General features: G+C 39.7%; 1 protein-coding gene across 1 annotated transcript in view; it reads left to right on the top strand.

The window, feature by feature from the left end:
• The first annotated feature begins 20,352 nt into the window (after positions 1-20,352).
• Positions 20,353-20,679, top strand: part of LOC138040711 (zinc finger protein 709-like) — a 1,329-nt gene continuing 1,002 nt past the window's right edge. Inside the window, exon 1 of the mRNA XM_068886387.1 lies at positions 20,353-20,679. This exon is cut by the window's right edge and continues 1,002 nt beyond it. Coding sequence (XP_068742488.1) covers positions 20,353-20,679 — 327 coding nt within the window.

The raw sequence follows: 20,679 nt of genomic DNA on the forward strand, positions 1-20,679 counted from the left end.
CTTCACTTTTCGAAATAGTTTTCTTTAGGATTATGAAATCCAAAATATGTCATATAGACGTAAATGTTAACATAAATCTTGTTGCTGTTGTTTTTACTCAAAAGAAAACACAAGGTTGTAAAGGATTTCTAATTAAATCAAAGATTTGTTGGGTACCAAAGGGAGTCATACACGGAAACGTCATGTGACAACATCTCAAATCTATGCCCGCCAAGCTCACAGCCTTGTTCTACGAATATATCAGTACACTAGTTTGATTTTGGGTTAGTAAATAAAACAGTGTGGTAAAGTGTTATATCTTTTCACTGGGGTTTCTTCAACAAATGTGCAGAGTACTAGGCGAGAATGACTGTGGTGCTCATTAAAAAATCCCGTCTTGCGCAGTTCCATATCGAAAAAAACGAGGATCAAAAAGATTTTCTTGTCACAGTCAAAAATGTGCAGGAATGGCGCAGTTGTGAGAGCACTCGCTTCCCACTAATGTGGCCTGGGTTCGATTCCTTGACTCGACGTCATATGTGGGTGTCTATGAGAGAAAAGTGCTTTAAATTTTTAAGATGAGAGTGAGGATCACTTTACCCCTTCGGCTATAACCCTTGCTTCAAATTCATTTTGTTTCTTTCATGCAATATTACCTTAATTTCCAAATTGTGACTAGCAGACTCGTACCAGTGACATGCTGGTCTCCCTTTGAACACAGAAGAGGCTGCGACTAGATAGAGTCACATGCCAGAGCCACCCACTAGTACTGATAGGAGTTGAAGTGTTGGCTATTTACAAACTTTTCTTTAAGCAGATTGCATTACCTGTGTGCAACTGTTATCTTTAAAGGAAATCATTAACCACTTAAAAATGAAATTACTACTTTCGTTATAAAGTAAGAAAATTTTAAAAGAATGAAACTTAAGTTAGACCAACATAGTTGAAGGTAGTTACCCAATATAGTTGAAGGTGGCATCCAAGAACTAAAGCTTCAAATGTTTCAGTACAAGATTTTACAGAACATATTACCCACTCAAGCGAGCTTATACCGATATGGTATAAAAAAACAGTAATCGCTCCACCCTTTGCAAAAGCGAGAAGCAAACATTAGACCACCTCTCAGTCTCTCATAGCCTTAGTTTTGATGATACGAAAAAACACGAGAACAGCTCTTATTAAATTCATGTAAACTCTTATACGGTTGCCACGTTAGGTCGACTGATGGGCAGACACTAAATCACTGTATTCTTGCTTCAAAATATTATATATTTTGTGCTGGTGCATGGGCGGGAGGATGAGCTTTGTTTCCGGACTTTCCTTTTGCGGCTGCATGAAAGACTCATCATTCTAAAAGAGATCGCTATTGGTAAAAAATTCCCTAAGAATGTTTCTTCGAGAGTGGGCTTTCCAAGGACTTTCTTTCTCTGTTCTCTTTCTCTTTCTCTTCCGGTAGCATTGTAACACGCAATAACACTCAGAGAAGAGATGTAATCTGCAGATCGTAATCTTGCGTCTGTAAACAGCATTTTTTACAATGACTGCAAAATTCTCGCGAGATCATTGGCTAATTTTTTATGGTCAATAAGCGGACAGACACATAAATTTATAATTTATGCGTTTCGAAATGTTTAATTTGTGAAATGTCGATCTGTCACTTTTTAACCAATAGAAAGTCTCCTTTTTTTTCATTAGCCAATAAGGGAGCGAGGAACCTTATGAATTTGGTCGCGTCAGATGGAATAAAATTGAATTTTCTTGCATTTTTGTCTCGCGTTCTTCTCGTGCTTTGACTCTATTTTAACCTCTCTGCCTTTTTGTTATTGTAAAAAACAAATTGATGTCAGTTTTTGATATGTCTGTCCTGTTATTGACAATGAATTTCGTCAAATTTGTTAAATGCTTACTTCGTCTTATTCTTGTCATTGTTGCATATTTGTGTTAATTAAACAGTTTTTCTTTTAAAAATGGGTAACCAGTATGAATATCAAATAGGAGATAACAAGAATTATTTTGCAATAAAATGCAAGGCTAGTTCCCCAGTGCTTGATGGCAAAGTCAATCAAAATGGCCTGAAAGCTTTAACAACTACTTGTGTTTTTGGATTTTATTCCAAGGTAGGTTTCTCATTAGATATTTCATTTTGGCTAACAAACGCAAATACCAAAAGAATTGCAGGAAAGCGACCTCGGTTTGCTCTCATTAAGAATGACCTATGACAATGGACATATTACAACCATGATCGCCATTACAATCTTCACCACTTATAACGACCGTGACTACAACGATTGTCGTGATCACTGGGAACAACGTGGCTACCATGACTACCGGGACCACCGTAAACATCTGGAGTACCATGGGCACTATTCATGATGATCATCCATAGCCACAATGACTGCGGACGAGTGACCACCACAACCACAATGATGACCGTAATCTCTCGGTTAGGACGATGACCCTTGCCACCAGGACCACTCCGACAATCTTCGGGACCACCTGCTCTTTGATTGGACACCTCATGTTAGCAAAAAAAGTAAATGAGAGATTAGTTAGCAATCTTAATTTAATTTCTTCAGGCAAAGAATCCTTTAGTAAGTTCTTGGCGTCAAAGATTTGAGAATCAAGACCTTCTTTATTTTAGAATATGCCTCGTAATAGTTCTTGGAGAGAATACAATTATTTGTTGTTGAGTAACCAGATTTAATTTTAATACATCTAATTGATAGACAGAGAGAGAGACTTTCATAACTTAATCTTAGGTCTTCCGTTTTAATAAACTTCAATAGCAAATGTTATTTAAACTTTTAGGCCACTACTAGAAGCATACAACTTCATTGTATTTGTGCAACGCCGCTTTAACAGACCGAAATATTTTTAGATTGGTTTTCCCGAAAAGCCAGACCTTTCCAGCTAATCATACGTCTTGCAGGAGAAATCATTACCCATCGGATTGAGAATCTTATTTAAAAACCAAACTTTTATTTGAGAACTAGTCTAAAGAAAGCTTGATTTGTGAAAATGTCGTTACATATACAGACCTACAATCTCGGACAAAAGTGTTGAGACAGTAACACAAATTCGCCTTCATTTTTAAACATGCCTACTTACTCTCCCCTTCCCACTCTCCTCCTTCCCCCCCCCCCCCCCTTAGTCAATGTTGCTGAATATCGTCATATGTTCTGACCAAGATGAATCAATATTGAGGTTGGGGGGGGGGGGGAGGGAAAAGAGCAGGTCTCAAGCGGTACATTTGGATAACTTGTTGGAGTACCAAAAATGTTCTTTTGTCTCAACAGGTTTTGTCCGAGATTGTAGTATTGGATTTGTATCCTCCTGTTTATGGGCTTCTGCTTGCACTCGATGGTGTTAAACCTGAAAAACATCCATGCTACTTTGGATACAGTACACCAGCAATCAATTTCTTTGAGGATAACTTTTTTTTTTTCTTTCTCTAAATGATCTTTTCTATAGTAGATACATTGAGGAGAGTAGATAGACTAATACGAAAAAGGTAAAGGAAAAATGACATACTCGCCCTTATATGGACAATTTGAGCAATTGTCTCTTGTGGACACCTGAAAAGTTCAGGTTGCTTCAACAGGATTGGAATCCATAACCTGTGATTTGATTAAGTGTGAATAAACAAATTAAATTGAATGGAGATATGAAATAAACCTGAAAAAGGTAATTCATTTTCATCACCAAAGAATCATCCATTAAGCACGATAGAATTAATCCAAAGCAGTCTGCAACTTTCCTTTACGGATGGTGTTATTTGCGGGCCGCAGATTGCAGGTTGCAGTATGGGAGGTGGCGTGGTCCAGTGATTAGGGCGTTGGTTTTAGCATGCGGTTGCCCTGGGGTTCAAATCCTGTTCTAGCCTCTGGTTTGGATTTGGTTCCAGTTGTCCCGGATTCAACTCTACCACGCTTTGTAAATAGCCATCTGGTTGCCTCCTGCCACTTGGGGGTCTAAATCATGTTTCTTTCAATTATTAAAAGTGGGGTGCCTGTGAACTAACTTGATAGCAAACTGCACTTCCACTATAAATATAACAAATTGATGTCAGTTTTTCATGCGTCTGTCCTGTTATTGATCATGAATTTCGTCATAACATTGTCAAAGTAGCTGTGGATCCACGAGGCGATAGCAACAGAAAAAAAGTCTCCAGAAACTTGAAATAGCACAAGAAAGTTCTGCAAGTACAAAAGAATTTAAGGTTGAAATCCATCATCGCTGCACCAGACGAGAACATCATTGAAACCAGGCTGAAAAACACATCTGTTGGCTTTGCCAGGGGGAGTTGAGCAGCAAGGAGCTTCCGCTTCTTGTGCACTACGAAAATCACATGACATTTGAGGAGTCGTCAAGTTGAGGCACCTTGGTGTCTTTTAATGTCAAGAAACTTTGTTTAAATTGCTTTACAAATGGCAATGATTGATTGTGGTTGAAGTTATCTTGTTTATTATTAAATTAAAAGGTAAAAAGGTGCCATATGAGATGCCATATATCCGAAGCTTTCGTTTTGCATTCCTGCTACTACTAACGGTTTTTTGCGGGTGTGCTTAGAAATGCACAGTGATGTACCTAGCGTTTCACAAGGGAAGCAAGACCAAGACTGAGCATTTTTTTTCAGCGTTTGGTTTCTTCATTCTAAGTTGATATCTTTTAATTTTAATTTTTGTAAACAGAGATGTGTTCAGTTGAAAACGGACCGCAATATTTGCGCTATACCTTGTGATTTCCATCATATGAGAACGGAACGATCGAATTAAGATCGGTTTTTGAAATCTTCGCTCGACAACTGAGAAAGGTCATCGCCATACCGGCTCCGTTCATTCCTATCAGTAGACTAACGCCAAAGTCTCTGACCTGAGAAATCTATTCCCACGACATCAGATCATGATTCCTTACAACAAAAACACTTTTGGAATTAGCAGTCGACCAAGTATAGTCAATTAACTTCCTCAGTTTCGACAGTCCAGTAAAATCTGGTAATCCCAATTCCTATCAGACGAAAAAAGCTACCATACAGTATAAGGAGTATTTTTTGCATATTTAGAACCGCAATTAATGGATAATTAGTGTATTATTTTTGTTTACCGTTGAAAGTTACATATGTTGTTAATATACTACTACCGTGACTTTTTTGCCATTCTTGCAATTAAATTGGCCAAGAAGTTTATAAGCCAAATCTGGAATAACCGTATGTGAAAAATACAGTTAGTATTTTAGGTACCAGCATAAACAAATGGCCGAATTGAACGTAAAACCGTTCTTGATAGTGCTATAACAAAATTGGTTCTGAACAATGTAGTTCCCGAAGCTGTGAAAGTGGAAGTATCCCATCCCACTTGCTAGTTCTTCTCTGACGGCTGTTAAACAAACCGAAGCATGTCAAGTATCACATCCTTTTACGAGCAGAAATCTTGTCTTCACGATAATATGACTGCGCCCGTCGATCTCCAAGACTACAAGATCATCAGCCATTCCCTGGGGAAAGTGGAGGGGGGGGGGGACACTGGGCTAATTACACTTGTTATAGGGTCTTATAGGGAGATTTGAACGAGAATCTTACCTGGAGGTTGGGAAAAATCAGGGAGATTTTGTTCTCTAACACCTCGCATCAGGGAAAAATCGAGGTACTTAGTAAAGAGAAACTCTGAGTCATTTCAAGTTGTTCGCATGCATGGAATTGTAGCCGCCGAACACAAGAATGCGGGCTCATCCAACTCCTTGTGGTTTGTTTCGGCAACATGGCCAATCTCGACCCCCAGAGCTTCTCTTGATTAAGGGAGAGAAAAACTCTGGGGAACCCTGAAACAAAGTGTAGTAAAGTGTCTTCCAATTGGTCTTCGTGAAAACAAGAGAAAATGAGGGGACAGAGACGGAGGCTCAGGGCGTTGGCCGGGATATGTCATGTCCACAAAAGTTATTTTTAGACGAGCGGAAGTCTTTGTTCTAGGGGAAGTCTGTCTTCCGAGACGTCCGTATGCAGTCTTGCCTCGCTCTTAGGTTCTTAGTGAAAAGAGAAAATGACGGCGCACGTGGAAGGCTGATAAATATTTATTTTCTTTCAAGCATCGGATCGAGGTAGGCCAGCATGCGGACGTCTCGGAAGACTTCCGCTCGTCTAAAAATAACTTTCGTAGACATAACATATCCCAAGGGCTGGACCGAGAGCCTCCTTCTCTGTCCCCTCATTTTCTCTTGGTGAAAAGCAATCAAAAGCGTCTCTAATTGGTGCATTCATGTTAACACGAGAACTGAGCAGACGCCGTAAGGTTCACATCGCCAACTTTTGGGGATCAGAACCCTATGGCTCATGTTCTCCTACATAGAATTTCCTAGAGCCTTGGGTCGTCTCGTCGGGAATTGTTATGTTAATCCTTTTCCATCTTGCTTCTGCTGATACGAACTGTTTCGATATAACGTTCACTCTGAATGGTTAAAACATCGCGCTTTATGAGAGTACAGATGCACAGCTGATGCCACTCGTAGGATTAACAAAATAAAGTTTTGCAAATAGTTTAGCCGAATGCGTGCGGCAATTAAGAAATTCTTTATCATAAAACAAATAAAGAAGCCTCGCCTTTGATCTGTTTCGAGAAATAGGGAATACACTCGCGGACTACATCTCGCGTTTCCCCTACGTTTCTTTCGTGCTCTTTCCGCTTCCTGCGTGCTTTACAACAGAACAGGTCTCATGCGAGGCCTCTTCATTTGTCAATTATGATAGTCTTATACCTCCCTAGGAGGGGCAATTTCTTGACTTTGCTTGCTCTGGGGCCCCATATATCAGAGGGAAATTGAAATATTTGACTGAGCCCTTTGCAAAGTCCCCTCCATTGACCGGGGCCCCTCTAGATGATGGCCGTTGATAGGTGTATTAGCGTCAAAGTTTAGCATCAAATTATATTTAAATCGTTTCTTAATGTTGTAATTTTGTTTTTCAAAAGCAAGGGAAATTTCAGCCTCATGCCATGATCATTTTCACTCGATGGTGTCAAACGCTGAGACCCGTCTATAAAAAGTCATGACTTTGTACACCGTCCGTACCGCGCACCGGTGGCTCAGTTGGTTGAGCACCGGGCTGTTACGCGGGAGGTCGTGAGTTCAATTCCGGCCGGACCAACACTCAGGGTCTTTAAACAACTGAGGAGAAAGTGCTGCCTTTGTAATTACATCTGCAAATGGTTAGACTCTCTAGTCTTCTCGGATAAGGACGATAAGCCGGAGGTCCCGTCTCACAGCCCTTCAATGTTCATAATCCTCTGGGACGTAAAAGAACCCACACACTTGTCGCAAAGAGTAGGGCATGTAGTTCCCGGTGTTGTGGTCTGTCTTCTTCTGTGTATCACGGTTGGGAGGTAAGTGCTCGGAGAAATTAGCTACACCAAACTACTCTAAAAATCCGAGGGTAAATAAAGATATATGATGATATACAATAGCAACAGCGATCAGTTTCTTTGAGGATAACCTCGGGAGGTTAAACTGGGTTAAATGTCTTAAATAGGGTAACAAAAATCGGAATTCTGTCTTAAACAGAGTAGGAAAATCAGCGATATTTGTCTTAACAAGTGCTAGCGTATGAGTGGCCGAGCCGCACCTCCCCACCCAGGGATATATCGAGCCCCCCCCCCCCCCCCCACCGAAACGATAACATATTTTTCCCCAGCTCGATATCTGCTTCTTTCTAAATTAGATATTTGTTACTGTAAATAATGAGAATAGCGAGAATAAAGAAATTAAATTGAATCGAGATAAATGCAAATCCGAAACACAAGACGACTTGATCAAGCAAAATTGTATTGCTCTCTTGCGTCCCCTCACCAGTCTACGTCTTCCCTCATGGACAGAGTTGCAAACATGACTTCCTCTCCCTTCTCTCAAGTCCGCTGGTCAGAATGGCATGACCATTGCGAAGCTCATTGCAAAGAGAAGGAGTGAACTGAAGGTCCGAGCTGTTGTGAGCGAAAGCTATCTAAGAGAAGGTAAGAAAGTTTGTTAATGCATTTTAAGTGAGAGATCGGTCTCTTCGAAGGTGTTGTATTGTTAAATCTTTGTTTGCCTGCTTCTTCCTTCTCGGAAATGATCATGGCCGTGTCCAGATATCTGGCAGCCGGACATATTGATCGGGCGCAACTCTTTTAGAACGCGTTGTGTTCGTTCGGGCGCAACTCGTTCGAGTAATAATTGAGTTTTACTGTGGTCTTGCGTTGTTTGCGTTATTAGGGGTTGTGTTTTGTAGGACGCAAACCGTGACAATCATATAATCGGAAGAATAAAAATAGGCGGTCAGTATAAAATAAGGACCGCGGACTGCGGACTGCGGACCAGGTATGAAATGAGGACCAGGTATAAAACTCGGACTGCGGGCCGGGTACAAAACGCGGACTGCCCGCGGTCTAGATATGAAACAAGTTTTAAAAAACGGAGCATAGAACAAAACTAGGTTTTTCTGGCCCAGATCCAGATTTTAAAGAAAGGCCTCGACAAGGCTAGAGAAAATAAGAGTAGAGATATTATCTCAAAATTTAAAAATTAAACGAGACTTACCTTAAGTTGAAGTTTGATTGTAATTCTATGAGTTATGGGACAGGGAAACTAAAGAGTCATGTGAGATATGCGCACGCAGATCAAGTGTTCAGTCTTCAGTAAAAAAGTGTTTAGGGTAGGGAAACAAAATCCCTATCACACAAGAAAATAGTTTGGGATGGGTGACTCCTTAGTTTCCTTGTCCAATAACTCATAGAACAAGAGGCTCTAGGTAGCCTATACTCATGCGCTGCCAGGTTATTTGTACTTTTGTTGACAGTTTAATAATAATAATAATAATAATAATAATAATAATAATAATAACTTTATTGGACACCACAAAGGTATATAGGTGTTGCAAGAATCTATTTGAGAGAAGTTGCTCTTTATCGTGTCAGTTTATTGACCTATACTTTTCATCTTTACTTGAACGAGTCTGTATTTTTGGATGGGTCCATAGACCTGTACTTTTCAAAACAATTTGAAGGAAGTTCTTATTTTTTCTCTGCGTCCATTGGGCTGTAAATTTCTCTTCTCTTTCTTCCAGTTTGCTGCAATTTCTGAAGTAGATTTATGCTTTCTTATTATTTGTTTGCTTTCTATATTTGATAGTGCACATAAACATCTTAGAAATGCAACCTCATACTTCGTTTCAAAACAATATTAAATTTACTTTGACTAATAGAATAAAAGAGATCAATAACAGAATCTACAATTGAAAATACTTTTCTTACATTTTTTGGTTCAAAACCATTATATACAAAAACGTGGTAACTCATCTTTTGCTTTGCATACCACTGGAAAACACAATTAATGCAGTAGCTAGAAATTCACATCAAAAAGCCTGTGCTGCTTTCCTTATTATCCAAAATGGCAGTTTTAAGCTGTTCTTTACTGGGAACCACATTACAAGATAAATTTTCCTGGCATCTTGCTCTATGAATAACTTTTAAATGGCCAGCGGCCTACGTCTAATTTCTTTAGAAAATCAGAAATAAAAACATATTTTGCTGGAGTAACATTTCTGATAAATTGCTCTTCCATTCTCAATGATACTATTTACTGTTTGAGAGGTGCAATAGTTACAAGACTTTGAGGTGGAAAAACAAATAGAATAAAATGACACAGCAGAACATTCTTTGCAAGAACAAAGATAAACATCATTTAAGTGCTCCTAGGGTCTAAAATTTTTGGTTTCGAACATATAATGAATGAACAATGCTTCCACTGTTGCTTTACATTTTAATAATGTTAACACATTTTGATCTCATAACTAACAGATGTTTGTGCACATATATTCTGAAAATGTTGTACTGTCCAAATTCATTAATGAATCTATTTCAATTGAAGTACATGTTGCAAATGGGTCCCATACCTAATAAATCTCTGCCATGAGAATCAAAAGTTTTACACCTCACATATTGCTACTGTGTAAACTTCAACTGTTAAAATATATGCATGATAGTTATCCATGAGCAAAGAATAATAATATAACATATGGAAAGGCTGCAATTAGAGGAAGTGCACTATTTAGCAAACCACTATAACTATCACTGTATGTCAACTGATTAATGTAGCTCAAGTTATAACCATAACAGACAAATCTGTCAAAAATAGGAGTCCCTGTTTGCATGATTGTGACAAAGCTGAATACATGTTATTCTCAATGTTTATAATTTGAACCATGTCAGCTGAAGAGGTTATTGGATTCCTGAAATTTTAAACAAGTGCCGACAGAGACATTGCCACATGTTGTGTACCTGCATTTGCCGTACCAAATACTTCGACATTACCTTGACTGTATGGTGCGGCAATAGTTTTAGTTGGATCAACAATTCCTGGACTTGGGTTGTTTGTACGTCATTTGCGAGTCGAATTAACTCAGGAATGTAAAAGCGATACAAATTGATCTTTGTACAGCCACAGATGATTAATTTGTTACATTACATAAATGTGAACCAAACTTTTCAATACTGGCAAATAAATGGCCTCTAAGTAAAACAAAAGTAAGACAGAAAACCAGAATCCTCTAAATTCCATTGCCACCAAATAAACAGAATGCATATCAACGACTAGTCTGTATTGTTGAAACAATTTCCCCATTTTGACTTCGTCGCATGCCCATACTGACAATAACAGTAGTTCTAAGAACAGCTCAGATTGCTAAAAGTCGGATCAGTTTTTCTCAGGTATTCTGAGTTTCGCTCTAAGGTTCTCAAAGATCACTAGGAGATGACCGGCTTGTTGATGGAGATCAGTTTGCCGGACCTTTATGTCGATCCCCGCTCTCGTGCGAAGTGTTTATTTGTAAAACAAATTAGAACAAATATATAATTTTGTCTTTAATGTCAACAACTTACCTTTGGCTCCACAATCGAAAAAGATTTATTCTAACAGCTCGATCCGTACGACCGCGACTACAATCACAAAGTTTGAACGGATGGACAGGTGCAGTCAAGATGCGATGATTCGGGCACGACCATGCACATCCAAGAGAAAATGGCACATCTTAAGGGCTAGACTTTCAAAAGTCCTTCGCCTCGTGTAGATTCGCGTCCGAAAAATCACGCTTCGCTCCCCAAAACATTTCCTCCTGGGATTCTCGTGAGGTGGGATTGTGGCAAGTCTACTTAAGGGCTTGAAACATGAGAGGGATGGTTGATTTCTTCAAGCACGCACTGTTTATTTTGTCTTGCAAAATGGACTGATATTTCAAGCATACATACAAATTTAAGACTCTAATACCTCTTTTCAAGTCTTGCTATTAATTTTTCCGACTCAACAATAAATTTTTCAGCAGCTATTAATTTTTGTTAATAATCCCCTAGTACCCCCCGCCCCACGTAAAGTTACGGTCTGTAAATGTATGCAACCATAAATTTCCATGCACTAATGTGACACGGAAAACAAGAAACGGAGGGCATTTTATACCTCATGCGCTTCGCTGCGCATGAGTAATTACAATCAAACTTCAACTTAAGGTAAGTCTTGTTTAATTTTTAAATTCTATTTTGTCATTGGACAACATCACTAAGGAGTCATATGAGAGTTTCAAAGTGTTGGGATCACAAGCTTGAGGGCTTGGGTCAAAACAAACCAACAAAGAGGCAAACCCAACAAACAATATAATATAAAATTTGACAGTGTAGAATAATAGCACAATATTCGCCCAATGATTTTTCTGTATACAGAATCTAACAAAACCTGAACAAAGTTGTCGTCAGTTTGTAAGGGCTTGTTATAAAACCTATTGAACGTTGAGGTGTTAGCCCAACCAGCCGCTTGCAAAATGGTTGCAATATCTACATTAAGCCGTTTTGCTGCCGACAATGAGGCTGCTCTTGTGCTGTGTCCAGTAAACTTCTCAATACCAGACTGCTTTAATACGTGTACCTCTTTAAGCCACCTAGATAGTGTATCTGTGGCGACTGCCTTATGTGGCTTTTGGTAACTAATTAGCAACTGAGTGTTACATGTACCTCCATGTTAGTTTTTTGTTCGCTCAAGGTATTCTTTTGGTACTTTGATAGGGCAGAGTTTTTCATTAGGAATGAATAATTCAATCACTAATGGAATTTGGTGGTTTCCTGGTCTAAATGTTTTTAGCAATTTTGTAAAGCAAAAAATGTACTCTTTGTGCCCAAGTTTAAGGTAATCAATAGATAATGCTTTCAATGTTTGACATCTTTAGGCTGAGATCAGAGCCAAAAGCATAGTACATTTCATAGTTAAGTTCTTAAGGGTGAGTCCTTAAACAAGAGGTGAGTTTGTAAAAAATCAAGAACGGTACGAACAGCCAGACATTTCTTGGTATTTCGGTAGGCTTGGTCTAGTTTCATAGACTCCTTCATAAATCTAGGCACACTAGGATGGTACCCAAAAGATATGTTGTTTGACAGAGTAATTATAGCAGATAATGCACTCTGTGCCGTGTTAAGTCCACTATAACCTATACCTTCATCATATAATTCTCCTATAAAGTTTACACCTTCTTCTTTCATTAATAATTCATGAGCCTAACAGCCTATCAAAACACCGATAAAACGTCACGTGTATGAGCTTTATATCCTGATAAAACACTCCTCGTTAGTATTCTTTATATAAAGAATACTAATAAGGCATAGCTTGTTTTAATGGTATGCTAATATTCACCTCACAATTTGAACCATTGTTTTGAGTCCACAGGGACACCCTCTTTGTGGAATGTTTTTTGAGCCGTTCAAAAAACTCGCAGTACGTTTTTTATCGGGTCTAAAAACACTCGGCTACGCCTCATGTTTTTAAACCCCGATAAAACACTGCTGCTCGTTTTTTAAACATTACATAGCTTCCATTTTTACAAGGTGCCTTCGGGTCCCTGATCTCCAAGATGCTTCCATGTTATTGGTACCTGTTGAAGAAAAGCCTCTGTTTTGGAGTTGTTTCCGGATAAGTGGCACATCAGTAGGGATGGTATCTGGTGAAGTTGGTGTTTTTCGTTTGAGTGACTGGGCAGATATAATGTCCTCTCGGTCGCCGGCAAAACCACTGGTGCCTGGACGAGCATCTTCATTGCCACTGGCCACCATATCTGGGTGGGCCACTTGGGTATAACCAAAATCCCGTCTGATTGTTCCTTGCGAATCTTCTATAGGACTAAGCTTATTATGTTAAATGGAGGAAAAGCATAAAACTTGTAGTTACTCCATGTCAAGTGAGAAGCGTTGACAGCAAAAGCTTCCGGGTCTGGATGATATGAAATATATGGCTTGACTTGATAATTAATTTGAGAGGCAAACAGATCAAGATTCGGGGTAAAACGAAGTTGTGCACACGATTGCTAGATTTTCGAGATTCAGAGTCTGCCTCAATGTTCTCTTTCCCCGGAATTCAGGCAACAGTGAGCCATATATTGTTTGCAATACTCCAATCACAAATAGTTTTAACTAAGAAATTCAACTTAGTTGAATGACTGGTGCCCATTTTATTAGCTATAACCTGAACTGTTGTGTTATCAACCAGGACTCTGACGTGTCTTCCTGATACTAGCTGTCTATAGGCTTGTAAGCCAGTAATTCAAGATATTTGATATGGGTTTCCTTCTCTGTAGCTGTCCCGAGCCCCCCTGTAGAGAGGTCATTTACTGCGCACCCCCATCCTTGTGTAGATGCATCAGTACGAATGGTGATTTGTGGGTCAGGTCTGTCTATTTTATTGACTGCAGTATCTATACAATCGATCTACTACTGAAGCTCCTCTCTAGCAAATGGTGTCAAGCTCATAAAGGCATCAAATTTCTCAGATTTTTGTGTAAGGGCTTAAGATTTTTCATGTTTTGTAATGCGAAAATGCAGAGGGTCATACATTACCCCAGGAAAACTAGATATGATGAGGCCCACAACTTGTGCCACCTCACGAGTCGACACTCTTTTACATGACAGAATTTGAGTTACAACTGTCTTCAACTTGTTTGCCTTGTCTAAAGTAGGTGATACTGTCACATGGATTGAGTTCAGAACAAAACCGAGATTGCTCAGCAATGTTATTGTGCCAATAACATTAGAGGCACATTCCGTAAATCCACAGATGCCATAAAACAATTTGGTTACATTAAGCTAAAAGCAGTCCAAATTGAATACATCTTAAAATGCCTACACACCACATTTTTATTTAAACTTTTCAGATTCAGGATTAATCTATGTGACCCATCATCTTTGGGCCGGAGAAATATGGGGGAGATAAAGTCACCCTGCACCGAAACAAACTCAACAATAACTTCTTTGGCCAATAAATGTTGAATTTCTTTTGAATTTCTATTTTTCTCCGTTGAAACATGTCTGATGCGGCGGAGAAGTGAACTCAATTTTCTCCCCAGCAACTGTGCGCAAGACTTCTGCGTCAGACGTTATTTTTGCCTCATGCGCACAGTCTACGTGACAACTGGCCAGCTTTGAACGAAGCCGCATCTTCAATATAAAATAATGTATCACCTTCGACATATTCTCGGCTAAATTGCTTACCTGTAAAGTTTTAAAAATCAATTCATCTGCTGTATTTACTGCCACTGATTTCCCTGATTTCCCCTCTTTTGTGACTTTGTCTTCAACTTGGGGAATGATTTTGGCGGGTACTGCTTCCAGTGGCGGCCTTTAAACAAAAATTTTTCTCCTCGTCGTTGTCTGTTATCCGAGACAGCATTGTTGTCATTCGAGAAGCGGCCTGCTTTCCCTTGGTTATGTCATTCAGGGAAAGTGGTTTTACTTATCTTGTTCGAGGCCCGAGTGTCTTTTAATCGTGATTACAGATTATCACCAAACAATAGCAACGTTACCGGGACGTGCGAGGCACATAGACTGTTGTAGTCTTTCTGCAAAGTGAGTATGGCGTCATGACGCCGCAACGATAGGGAGCTTACGAAACGAGGACGACGACGGCTACGAGGACTTCATTTAAAAATACGAGTTCGCATTATTCATATCACTACGAAACTATTTCATGTCGTTTCGCGTTAAAAATGTGTAGTAACTGTCGAGGAATTAAACTGGTATGAGTGGGTTGGAAGCGTACAGAGAGAACTGGAAATTCATCGCCATGTGCTAACGTCCTCCACAGAACCTTGAATTTGGTTATTTCACGTCGTCATTTAGGAGATGACGGCAAAGAAATGTACCAAAATGTAAAACGCACGTGCAGAGCCATTGTTTTTGCTCACCAAACCTATTGTTTTGTAGCGTCGTCGTTGCCGTCGGCGTCGTCGTTTCGTAAGCTCCCTGATAGCTCACACGACGCGTGGCCTAGCAGTGATAACGCATCTGTATTTAGTTTTACTAGCTTATCAAGCTCCGGCAGTTTTTTGTGCCTCAATTGCACTAGCGTTTCTGTGGACAGAGGCAAAATAGCCCCGCCTTTTGCCATTGACTTTTGTATTGACGAGGCGCGAAGGTCCTGTTATCTGGTTTTGTTGTCTAGTTTATCCCAAATCTCCGTGTTAACACGACGAACAATCAGCCTGTCGCATTTTCTTGGTCGACTTTATTTTCCATCTTTGTTTCGTTTTTGGCTCGCTAAGTTTAGCTGACCAACGTTTGATGATAATGTCAGCAAGTTGTGGTTAATATTCGGACCAATGTCCTCGTCGTGATCGAAATCTCTCACGATTTCGGTCAGCAAAGCGTCATCCTCGTGTCGGGCATCTGAGACGCTTGTTTCACCTTCTGTGGTCGTGTCGACCTGGGGTTCTGTCGTTTTAAGGAGCGTTTCGCCGTCACTGAGATCGCTTTCAGCATCCTTTCCATGTTCCGTTCAGCTTTTGTGTCGTTTCTTTACCGGTTCCTCTGCTTCAGACGGGTCATCCCGCCTTATTCGCTTAAACGATTTCTCCATGGACAATATGGATGCGGACATGCTCGTTAGAATTTGGCTTAAATTCTTTAACACTTTTGGCATCTCTTCCTCGTTGTCTCGATCGCCATGGTCATCCAACAAAGCCGTTTCATCTGCGTCAGAAGGCAGGATTTTATCCAAATCCAAGTTTCTCACCATGCTTGTAAAATTTCGGCCGACACTCAAAAACTACGGGGGCACCTGAACACTCGATCTGCTTGCGCATATCTCACATGACTCCTTAGTGACGTAATCCTATGACGAAATAGAATTGTATTTTACTTCACGAAAGGAAAGGAAAGGGAAGGAACTTTATTTAAGTGTCTAGTCGTTCTAGCGCAGGAGCACTAATCGGGGACATTGTGAACTGAAATCAACAATTAACGCAAATCAAGTCAAACACGGGAGGGAGTGGGAAAATTGTTATGGGGAAGAATCGAAACACTTTTGGCATAAACTTGAACTCTTCGTATTTTTATCTTTTACATTAAAGTCCTCTGACTGTTGTTGTCGTAATTCGAGCCAGGATGGCCGGATGGATTCAACGCACACGAAGAGTGTTTTGGCTCGTCACGCAATCTTTACTCCCAATGTCTGCGTAAGAGGCTTCAGATAAAGTCGGTAGTGTGTATGCGTAAATCAGGACATGAACTATGACAGTTGTTCTCTTGGTCGAGTGCTGTTTGCAGACGGACCCGTGCGACACTGAGGCGAACAAAAAGTTGTATCAATAGCAACAAAACATTAATTTTGCTATTAGATAAAGAGACCCCCGTCCAAACATCACAGTGGTATCTGTTCCGAAGATATGTAAATGATTGGCAGGGCACATGATGTCATGTGCACTGGATGGGCAATGAGTAAATATTTTTGCATTTTTCGTGGGAAAATAACGCCTTCAGATCGGGTCGAGATAGTTTTGGTCTCGCTTTGCGTGATGTTGAATATATATCCACGCTTCCAGTTATTTTTGTGTGGTCTCGGGTCAAAATAAAACAATGTTGAAATCAGCATCTCCCACTGAAGTCCTTCAAATTTCTCATAAACAAACATAAAGCTGGTGACCCGCGAAGGATTTCATTAATTATTTTCGTGTCTTACCTCTAATAAATACAACATACAAACGTTTTCCAATTTCAACTAAAACCTTGAGCTATTGATCGTGGTTTTGAGAAGCCAAAAAAAATCCACTTTAACGCTATAGTTGATAATTATGACGCGAAACATTTTTTTCATCATTCTGTAGTCGGACTTCAGTTCATGTCGTCGTCAACCCGTCGCCATTTCGTTGCTCTGTGTCTTTTTCACAGTGCTTTTTACTCAGTCCCCGTTTTGTGCTTAGTCCGCAACCTTCAGTCCGCATTTTATACCCAGTCCGTGTTTTATACCCGGTCCGCAGACCGGGTCCGCAGTCCGCTGTCTGCTGTCCTCGTTTAATACGGACTGTAAAAATAGATAACTGCGGAACCTCGGGAGCAGGTTTTTAAGTACAAGATTTTAGTGGCCGGGCATTCTAGAGTCTAGCCCAGCTTTCAAGCTATTGTGATCGGAAACTCTCTTAAAGAAGGTAAGAAAGTTAATTGCTGTATTTCAAGTGAGAGATCAGTCTGCTGGAAGGTGTTGTATTGCTAAATCTGGTATCAGAAGGTTTCGCCCACAAGGTGATTCGGAATAATTTCCGCACAGGTCCGTACTTCTTTACGAAAACAGGACAAATGAATTATGCATTCACACTATTGTTTTTCTGCAAATAATATTATGCTCATGCGCAAATGAAACCACGCTCTCGTGAGAAAATGGGAGATCGGTTCTCCGATCAGTCAGAGAATGCTTTGACACCTTTACTTGATCAAAAAAACCGCGAGAATACTAAGAAAGGAACAAAAGTTGCACTCAACGTTGTTTGAGAGTATCTCAAGGAAAAAAAGGTAGACAACGCAAAGGACAAGTTGGCGAATGCATATGTACTGAGGATATTTTATGCTGAAGCTAGATTAAAATAATGGGGAGCTTTACACCAAAGCTTCACTTGTCAGGATACGCTTTGAAAACTGTGCAATTCTTCAGCTTTGGGTTTAACAAATAGAATTATGCTGAGAAGGAAACCAATTGATTTCTGCCATTACTCAACTCCTGCCTTATATAAAAAGGGGAGGGATGCTCGTCGGAAATTTTAAATTAAATCTCAAATGAGACCAATCTTGTCGTTGCCCAGGCTTTTTTGACCCCTAAAAGAGACCGTATTAGAAGACGGATAACTAAAAAATATGGTGATTTTTAATGATGCCAAAGACATTATCATCTAATACTTTCACCCTCGTGAAGAAATATAAAAATGTACACATACCCTTTTATATTTCTTGACGCGCAACCCTAAAGGAGACCTTCACGGCTATAAATGATTGCGTTTTGCCCAGAACACCCTAACTGAGAACAAAATCCGAAATTTACACCCCTAAGCGAGACGGCGAGCATCCTTGCCCTTTTTATATGGGAGAACGTAAAATGTTTTCTCTCTTAATGCTCTAGATACAGCTGGAAACGGGCATCACCAAACTGTCAATCGCCATTGTCAATAAGACGACTAATAAAAGATCAGTTCGAGGAACCCATTGGATTTCCAATTCAATACGATTATCTGCATGCACAAAACTGAAATATCTATTAGCAACCAATACTTCTCCTTAAATTCTCTTTCACGGGCAAATGGACTTTGAGCTCAGACAATTCCTGGTACTCGCTTAGATCTAATGGAAGATTTGTTACCTGTACCATACATTAATTAGGAGAAACCATCGTAGGTGATTCCTGCTCCTGACCGAGCGTGAGGGTCAGTAAAGGAGGCACTTTTGTTCGATGCAAGGCCTTGGAACCAACCAATTTTACATGCTTCAGCCCCGTGACCAAACCAACCGCACCGGAAGCACCTGTTGGACAAATAAAAGAAAAAAATCTGTACAATCAAGAGGGTGTGGTGGGGAAACTATCTGAGAACGTCAGTGTTGTATTGCGAGAGTGAGAGAACAACCAAAACTTGCTAGCTGCTTAAATAGCCTGGTAACTCGATGGGAATATTCCGGAGGACTACTAAAACACCTAGAAAACACCTGATAACAAACTACAAAAACCCTTCAAATTAGAAGAATTCAAACGCAGACCAATAGAAAATACATTAATTTTACACTAGCTACGAGTTTCAGTTCCAAGGAAATTGGTGTTTTCAATCACGATGGTGTAAAGGTTTCAGTTTTCATACTCGTCCTCAAGGAAACTTCCAAAGCAATTTCTCTCAAATCTTGTACTGTAAAAAATCTCCATGCCGTTAAGAGTATCCCGAGTGAACGCTGACTTCAGCGTCTTGTTATCAATGTAAAGGGAGTAAATATTAAGCGAGTACACTGTTTATAGTACTGGTTTCCTTAGTTGACAACCTGTTGTCGGCTAGGGAAATCCTTTAAAAGACCTGGTTAAAATGTATGTTGCTGAATAAACTAATTAAGTATGGCGGCCGTTTTGGACACGAGGCAAATACATCATTGTCGTGGCTAGTAATAAATTTGTCTCCATTGCGATAAAAATCGAATGTATTGGTCGCTTCGCGCATTTTCAGGGAGGCATGTTGTAAATTTCAGCCACGTCGTGAAATCGAACATACAGTGATTGATCTTATTGAGATTGATAAGCACAGTTTTATTTTTCCTTTAGGTTAAGTGAAATTTTCTGTTTTGGAAATTAACGATTTTAAAAGGGCTGTATATACTTAACATAACAAGGTCGTTGTCATGAAATTTACACACAGTGCCAGCAATTGGATGATTACAAGACTGAAGAAAAGACAAATTTGCTTACTACAACACTTGGAATTGCTGTTTGACATCGTTATCGGAAATATAGCACTTAGATGCACACCTTTTGTATTTGTTATCTTGTTACTTAAAGTTAATATCTTCTGTTAACTCTAAGTATTTAAGACGTTTTATTTTCTTCTGCTAAATCTCATTATCTTTAAGAAGTTTTCTTTTCTTCGCGTCACTAACTCCGTAATTTCTTAGAACACTCAACGCAATTGTATGTACCGTGTTCATTGTCTTTTTATTAACTTCCTATTAATGAATGCGATGATGACGATATGACCATGGCTGTGGGCCATCGCTGGGCAGCTACATATAATTTCCATTTGGGACAAATACATCTGCCTAGGGAGGAACGGACGGTAAGGTACAAATCAGCAACTGAGCGGGAAACTGAACGAAACGATAGCACGATGAATACCATATGACACGTGATCGTTGTGCACAATATATATTAGGTCATTAACTTCTATTAACAAATTAATACACAAAATCGTTTTTTGTAACTTAAAAGAAGATTAATTACTTGACTTTGACTGAGGTGTCTGTTGGACGTTGTTGATGGAAATAACTTCTTTTTCTTTTGCATTTTAATCTTAAGTGAAATCACAATCTGTTTATGATGTCAAGATCTTTTGGCCAAGCAGGAGATTTGCGGAGCCACGAAAGAGTGCATACTGGAGAGATACCTTATGAATGCAAACAATGTGGTAAATTTTTTAGCCGAGCAGGAAGCTTAAAGATACATGAAAGAGTCCATACTGGAGAGAAGCCTTATAACTGCCAACATTGTGGCAAGTGTTTTAGCGAAGCTGGAAGCTTAAAGAAACATGGAAGAGTCCATACTAGAGAGAAACCTTGTGAATGCAAACAATGTGGTAAGTGTTTTACCGAAGCAGGACATTTAAGAGCACATAAAAGAGTCCATACTGGAGAGAAGCCTTATAAC

Source organism: Montipora capricornis, chromosome 3, assembly GCF_036669925.1.
Source record: "Montipora capricornis isolate CH-2021 chromosome 3, ASM3666992v2, whole genome shotgun sequence".
NCBI lineage: Eukaryota > Metazoa > Cnidaria > Anthozoa > Scleractinia > Acroporidae > Montipora > Montipora capricornis.